Genomic DNA, 8,048 nt, shown 5'->3' with positions numbered 1-8,048 from the left:
GAAGCAAAAAACATGTTGATGTCCTCTTTAACACCTTCCACGTTTGCATACGTTTTTCCATTAAGATGATGTTGCAGCAAACGAGAAAGATGGTAATCTGATGGTGCCATATCTGGAGCATATGGTGGGTGGGGGAGAACTTCCCATCCCAACTCCATAATCTTTTTTGCATCAAATGTGCCACATGTGGACGTGCATTATTGTGCAGAATAAGAACACCTTTCCAATTGACAAGTGAAGGGCTTGATTTAAACTTTCCAGTTGCTGACTATGTTGCCTTGGGTTAGACTCAACAAGCATCTTCAGAGCATCAATATCAATTCCAACATGTCGGCCTCAGCCATCACAGTTATTTAAGGCTAAAGTCATCTAAACGAAATTTGCTGAATCATCGTTGACACTTACGAACGTTCAAAACATTTCCATAAAGTACTTTGATATTCTTTGTGGCCACAGAGGCGTTGTTTCCCTTCTTGTATTCAAACAGCATTACATGCTGGATGTGTGTCTTGTCGTGTGCCATAACTATAAGGGATTAGAGTATACTAAACTTTACACATTATATAGGCTACACTAATGTTACATTTAGGTGGTTCACTTAATTATTATACATGATGTACGTTTTTGGGGGGTGGTTAGTGAAAGTGGTCCAAAACATGACATTAATTTCTTGACGACCTAATAATTGGTACGTATGTTAGTACATATACTAAATAGTATCAAGTTTCTTTCTAATATCTGTACAGATTTTTTATTAAAGTTAAAATAGATGCTTACATAATAGAAAGTAAATTTTTGTTTTCTTTAGTTTATAAGAAATGTATGTTTTTAATTTCAAAATTATACAGCTGTTGGCAGAATCTGCCATATACATATCATGAATTTTGTTATCATATGTGAAATGCAACTGCCTTAAATTTGAAACTTTTATTTGACAGATTTAGTACTTGATTGTAAAGGACACCATGCCAACAGTACTTCTACTGGATGTTTCTCTGTCCATGTGTAGACCCGTACTCCAACCAGATATTGCCGAACCTTATCAGTTGCGTAATCTTGCTGTCCATGGCTTGAATTCCCTGTTAGACTTTATCAATCAGCATTGCAAATTAGAATTCTGTTCTCTGGTTGGTATATTGATGTATATATAGTGAGGTTTTTAAGTGTAAATATACATCCATAAATTTGATTTCTTATATACTTATTGAGTAATTTAGAATTTTCTGTGTTTGTGGGATTTTTTTTTTATCTTATCAGTACAGCATAATTTACTTTATTTTCTTCATAGGTAAAGGTCACTATAGAATTAAAAATATGTCATCTTATTGTTGAAAATGATCAGCTGAAATTATTCTATTTTAATATTTATGTTAAATTTTCCAGTGCATATGGGGGTTTTATTGTACATTGTTAAAATTATATCCACAAATGATTGTATACATTTTCAAGTGGAATAATAATGATTTATAGAATAAAGCTTTGATAAAGTTAAGTACAATGACAAAACACAAGGAAAGGACATTCATAACAAATGTAGAACAGGATATCGTAATTTGTTAAAGACAGCATAGACATTTAAGAAAGCAAAGTCACATTTAAGGTTAGTGTTCATAGTGAAGTTTTTCAAGATAATGTTTTAAAATTACTCGGAATCATTTATGATGATAAAAAATGTCTCTGTACTCTACTTGACACGTTATTATTGTTTGTCATAAATGTGTGTGTGTAAGAAGAGGGTGGGATTGCAAACTTTCCTTTGTGTTTATGCTTTTTGTTTAATGGTTTTTTTTAGAATTAATTATTTGTCTACCCCCCTTAGAAGGATTTATGATGATAAAAAATGTCGCTGTACTTTACTTGACATATTATTATTGTTTGTCATAATTGTGTGTGTGTATAAGAAGAGGGTGGGATTGCAAACTTTCCTGTGTGTTTATGCTTTTTGTTTAATGGGTTTTTTTAGAATTAATTATTTGTGTACCCCCCTCAGAAGGATTTATGATGATAAAAAATGTCTCTGTACTTTACTTGACATATTATTATTGTTTGTCATAATTGTGTGTGTGTATAAGAAGAGGGTGGGATTGCAAACTTTCCTGTGTGTTTATGCATTTTGTTTAATGTTTTCTTTTTAGAATTAATTATACGTGTACCCCTATTTTAGAGAAGTTCTAATGCTTGTACTTTTTATAAAAAATTTGGTTACACTTGTATGAACATATTTTTGGTGTATTCAGTTGAGTAATTTAAAAATACTTGTTTTTAATTTTATATGTAGATAAATGAAATGAAGATAGCTACAAACATATATTTACAGTAAGCTTATTTATTTTGCAAATAGATTGCATTAGAAATTGGTAAAAAAGACTTGTTTACCTGATTCATCTATTAACATGCAGATTCTTTATGTAGGTGTAAAACAGTAACTGTATGCATTGGAAAAGTTATCTGTGTCTCAACTGGAATCATGCATATTTAAATAATGACATTTTTGAGACAGTGTAAAACTTCAGAGAATCTTGATTGTATTACTTCTGTAATTCAAAAATGAGGAAAACATTTTTTAAATCTTAAATACAATTTTGTGGTTTATTTTATTTATCTGTATAGAATAATATAGTAAATTAACATATGGTATACAGCATGTTTTGTTTTGCTTTTTAGATTTTGAGTGACAGGTGGATTAGTAAAATACATAATGTGAAAGTACTTGTAGATGTACTTTAGTTTTCAAACCTTGTACAAAATGGTTATAGTGTAGAGTAAATATGAGAAAACAAACCAAATATATATATATATGTGTGGGTATGTGTGTTCTCGATGCTAGAAAAACACACAAGTTCAAGAAATCAGTTTAACACAAAGATAAGAAACCTTATAACCTGAGCTCTTTCGAAAGGTGGACCTTTCTTCTTCAGTAAATATGAGAAAACAATATATATATATATATGTGTGTGTGTGTGTTTGTGTTCACGATGTGTAAAAAACACACAAGTTCAAGAAATCAATTTAACACAAAGACAAGAAACCTTATAATATAAGTGCTTTTAAAGGTAGACCTTTCTTCTTCAGGGGCAAACTACCTTCCAAAACCTTAACTCCTCTCACTCAAAACTATCTTGATCCTGGACTGTTCTCTAAGCATTGCTAAAATTTTCATTAACAGTATACCAATCTTTTATACCCCATCAGTTTTGCACCATTTCAGAATGTGTTGATCATGTGACAACCCTCCACCAATCATAATGCACCATATACTAGTGATGCTAACTCCCTCTACTATTCTAGAACAATCCTGAGATTCTTGATTGGCATTCTAGTGTGTAAATGTGTGTTTTAACTTGCTCTATGGTCTGTCGAGGAGGCTACTCTCCATTTTCAACATCCTGGAACTTTTGGCAGTTTGTTGGGCTCTGTATCATTTCTTCCCACTCCTGAGGGGTGAGTGGTTATGGTTCATTCTGACTATTCCACTGTCGTCGGCTATTTCGCTAAACAAGGGGGAGCCAAATTCAGATCTCTGTGTTTCAGACTCTGAATCTTTTTCACTTGGCCCACAAGCACTACATGGTGATCTTGACTTGTCACATTCCCAGTGTTATGAATCTGGTGGCTGATCTCTTATCCTGACCCAACCAGGTTCTCCACACGGAGTGGTCCCTTCTTCCATAGGTATTTCAGTGGGTATGTTCACAATTGGTAATACAACATAGAGATGTGTTTGCCATTCACTGGAATGCCAAATTCCTTCCTTTTGGTTTCTGATTTCACACCATTCAGATCTGGGAGTAGATGCGTTCAGTCAGGATTGGCGGGGTATTCACCCACCCTTCAATCAGCCCCCTCTCCAGAGTCTTTTCCCTTATCCAGACCACTCCTTGTCATGTCCTGCTTATTGCTCCATATTGGCCTGCTTGGATATGGTTCCCTCTGCTTTGGCCCTTACTGGAGCATTATCCTCTGCCCTTACCTCTGTCTCAGTCTCTCCTCCGACAACTGTGATCAGACATAGTTCATTTCAATGACACCAAACACCATTCAGTCCCTTGTCTCTGCTCAAGGACTCACCCCTCATGTAGCATCTTTCCTTTCCCATTCCATTCACCTTTCTCCTTGACTGTGTACCAGAGGAAGTGGCCTACCTTCAGACCTTGGTTTATTTTCCGTGGCTTTGGCTCCTTCTGTCCTATGATATTTCATCTTTCCCACTTCTTCGCCTGGTTGTTTGTTCAGAGTTTGACCTTGTCAACTGTTTCTAGTTATAGGGCTGCCCTGATTCTCCAATTTCTGGAAAGCTTTCTCCTCCCCTGTTATTTCCCTCCTTTTCTTTTTATTTCATCTTGTCCATCCTCAACTTCCCTTTGTTTTGTCATATTGGATCTCAGTTTTGTCCCACATGCCCTGTCCAGTTCTCCTTTTGAACTCATTGCTACATGTCCCTGGTACTATTTTTCCCTTAAGTCCTCTCCCTCCTTTCTTATGGTCATCATCATTCTGATATTTTTGCCATGGATGTTTCCTGCATCTCTTCCCATTCCTCTTTTGTTATCTTCTATTCTGATTGGGCCTTCCTTCCCTAGACATCTGCTTCCTTGACAGGTAGTTTGGTCTTCTCTCCCATTTCATTATTTTCCATTTCTCACCTGCACTCCCATTCTGTTCTGAATAAACTTCTTTGTCTGGGTCATTTTGTGAGATGTTATGTGGCTTTTACTGTTATTATTTTATCGTTTCTGTCTATTTGTTCCAAGGATTCCCTCTGTCTCCTGCCATCAACTTGTACGACTGGTGTATTCTGACTTCTCCATGGAAGTTCATCATCTGCACAATGTTTTCTTTGCATCCAGTTCATCATCTAACTATGTCTTTAGTTGCTCACTTTCACCAGCCTTTGCAGGAGATCATTCAAGATGGGATGTGGACAACTCCCAATACATTCTGGTGGTGGGTGTTGCCTGGTCAGGTATGCTTCATATTATATTTGCACTAGATGTGAATATTTCTATTATGCTAACTGTTGAGATGGGGTGTTTCTGTAAGATCACTGGTAGCTTGCCACTGGTTTGTATATTTTTTTTATTAAAAGTTACTAGTTTTATTTATAAAGGACTGTCACTGATGCACTTCATGAGTAAAGGAGATGGAGATTTCTGCCCATCTCTACTGACCCATGATTCCTACAATTAGGGTCTATCTACTTTTCAAATTGTATTTCAGATCACACTTGTTAATCAAAAATTTATTAAGCAAGGCACTTCCAATGGATGTTTTCGGCCCGGATAGACCACACTTGGCATAACCCAAGGCGATTCCTCTGGATGTTTTTTGCCTGGGTAGACCACAGTTGGCTTAATCCTATGTATCTGAGACACTTCCCCCTTGGGTGTTGCCTGGTCACACCACACTTGTTGATCTCTATATCTTATGCAAGACACTTCCACTGGATGTTTTTCACCCAGGTGGACTGCACTTGGCATAATCCAACTTATCCCAAGGTGCATCCCCTGGATTTTTTTTTTGCCCAGGCAGACTGCATTTGGCCCATTCATATACAATTCATGGTCCTTTAGCCCTAGCCATGTATAGTTATGTTTTTCTCTGGCACCATACAATGGTTACTGTCACGATGTTTGGTACTATGGCCTGCTACATATGTGGACGAAGTGTGACATAGATCACAATCACATTCATACCTGTAATTTGTTTTTTCATAATCGTAGGTATCCAAGGTGCTTCTTCTGGACGTTTTTTGCCCAGGTGGACTGCACTTGTTGATCGCAATATCTTATACAAGGCGTTTCCATTGGATGTTTTGCCCGGATGGACTGCACTTAACAGACTTTGATGTAACCCAAGGCACTACCCCTGGCACATATATATACAGGCCCATTGTCACTTCCACACCAGACTTTCTGTGTTTGTCAATGCTGTGCTGTTTCAAGTCATGGTTATACAGCACTTTTCCACTGATTCAGTGCAATACATCTCTTTCATGAATGCATTGGTGCCTGCCAATTCAGTTCCACCCTATTTTTGTTCCTGTGTTAATTACTGGATGAAGAGCATACCTGTTCCAGAAGTAGTGCTATACCCCACATGTGTGTTTTCTTTTCATATTCTTGCACAACTGTTGTTTCAGTGTGGTTGCTTTCCACTTGATTGTACATTGATGTGCCCTAACCGGCCCCACCACATTTGCAAAGTGGGATTCTAGCTTTCGGTGTGAGGAGGTACAACCATTTGGAAAGTTAACATTTTCTTACACTGAAAATATATTTCCGATAGGTACTTACCTCTTCTCACCCACTTCCCACACTTCCTCCCCACTGATATATATGCATATGCTTTTAATTTGTACCTGCCAGTTCTTGAAAGTGAGGATTGTTCTAGAATAGTAGAGGGAGCTAGCTGTGCTAGTATAGATGGCGCAGTATGATTGATTTAGGGTTGCTACATGATCAGCATGTGTTCTGAAATGGCACAAAACTGATGGGGTATAAAGGACTGGTGTGCTGTTAGCAAAAAATTTTAGCAATGCTTAGGGGGCAGTCCAGGATCACGATACTTTGTGTGAGATGAGGTAAGTACCTATCGGAAATACTGTTTCAGCGTGAGAAAATGTTAACTTTTGAAAGTGCTCAGTTTATAGGGTTGTTTATCTTTGTATATGTTCTTGTGGTTAAAATAATATTTTCATATCAATTTAGTAAAGAAAAATATTTCCGTATTTAACACATATTATGCAGTGCAAGTTTTGTCAGTTTATCTTAGAAATGATAAAACATAAATAGATGAATTAATTTTGAAGAAACAGAGTTAATTCTTTTTTTTATTGTTTGTTTGAGGTTCTATAATAGTGTGTATCTGTTCAATTTAGATAATTTTTTCCTCAAGCTGTGAAATACTGAGCCCTTTTACTCGAGATCTTGAAAGCGTCAAAAAAGCTTTGTTGAACATCGATTTTTATGATAAAACATGTATTGAAACAGCTCTTGGAAGCACTAAAAATGCTGTTCTTGAAGAATGGGGAGGCAGTGTTCCATGTCAGGCAAGTTGAATTCATATATGCCATTTTAAAATGAATGTAAAAACAGGTGAATAATCTAAAGCCAGTTGCATTCTTTTTCCAAAACTAGTTAACAACTGTTTAAGTTTTAAAAATTAGAACCTTAATGATCATGTACACCAGTTGTTTCTTTTATTTTTTTGACATATATGATACCTACTGCAGAATTTTATCTTCTTTTTCCTTATTTTATCAAAATAAAAATTTAATCAACAAAATCACATTTCTATCTATATCCATGTTGAGATTTTATTTAATTTCTAACTTTGCTTAAGTCTTTGCTTATATTAATTTTATTACTATTCAAATCTCATTTTTTCATGCACTTTAGAACAAAAATGTTATCAATCTATTCTTAATCATTATGAAATTTAACCATTCCATTATGGGCTGGGTGGAATCCACACAGCCCATAACCACGAAAGTATCCATGAGAGTAATTATGCTATGAATTTTTATAATGTATGCATATTTTTACAAAATTTTGCAGGTAATTGGTAAACATTACAAGGATTTTGTACACAAAATATCAAGTTTTAAATTAAGTAATAAGATTTTTGAATTAAAAATTTTCTAATAATTTTTTTTTTCTTTCAGAATTGTTGACTATCCAACATGCAAATTAATTTTGATTTTAAAATTAAAAATACTTTTATGCATGAGAACATTTTCAGTTTTCACATGCAACATTTTTGTAACCTCCAGAAAATTATCAAGTTTTTTTTAGAAAAAAACTTTTTATTTTATCTGTTATTTTCACTGCTGTATCTCTGTACAGGTTGGTTCGATGTTACTGACTTCATAACCTCTATAAAAAAGGAAATGCTGTATTTTTCAGAATATAAGACGCACTGGTGTATAAGATGCACCCTTATTTTGAAGACAAAGTTTTGGGGAAAAAAAGCTATAGTCGCATTTGAAAGATTTTTATTGAACAAAAATTCAATTTGATACTTTAAAAATTAGTATATATTGTTCTGAA

The 8,048-nt window shown here is 35.1% G+C and overlaps 1 protein-coding gene across 3 annotated transcripts in view; it reads left to right on the top strand.

Annotated features, from left to right (window-relative positions):
• Positions 1 to 8,048, top strand: part of LOC106465689 (integrator complex subunit 14-like) — a 29,963-nt gene that overhangs the window by 5,712 nt on the left and 16,203 nt on the right. For all 3 annotated transcript variants that reach the window (XM_013925925.2, XM_013925926.2, XM_022393617.1), the window contains exons 2-3: positions 939 to 1,127; positions 6,878 to 7,048. In XM_013925925.2, coding sequence (XP_013781379.1) covers positions 966 to 1,127; positions 6,878 to 7,048 — 333 coding nt within the window. In that variant the 5' untranslated portion in view covers positions 939 to 965. The remainder of the gene's footprint in view (positions 1 to 938; positions 1,128 to 6,877; positions 7,049 to 8,048) is intronic.

Source organism: Limulus polyphemus, unplaced genomic scaffold (assembly GCF_000517525.1).
Source record: "Limulus polyphemus unplaced genomic scaffold, Limulus_polyphemus-2.1.2 Scaffold2020, whole genome shotgun sequence".
In the NCBI taxonomy this organism is placed as follows: domain Eukaryota; kingdom Metazoa; phylum Arthropoda; class Merostomata; order Xiphosura; family Limulidae; genus Limulus; species Limulus polyphemus.
The sequence above is the reverse complement of the archived record's forward strand: the minus strand, read 5'-3'. Positions and strand labels throughout refer to the sequence as shown.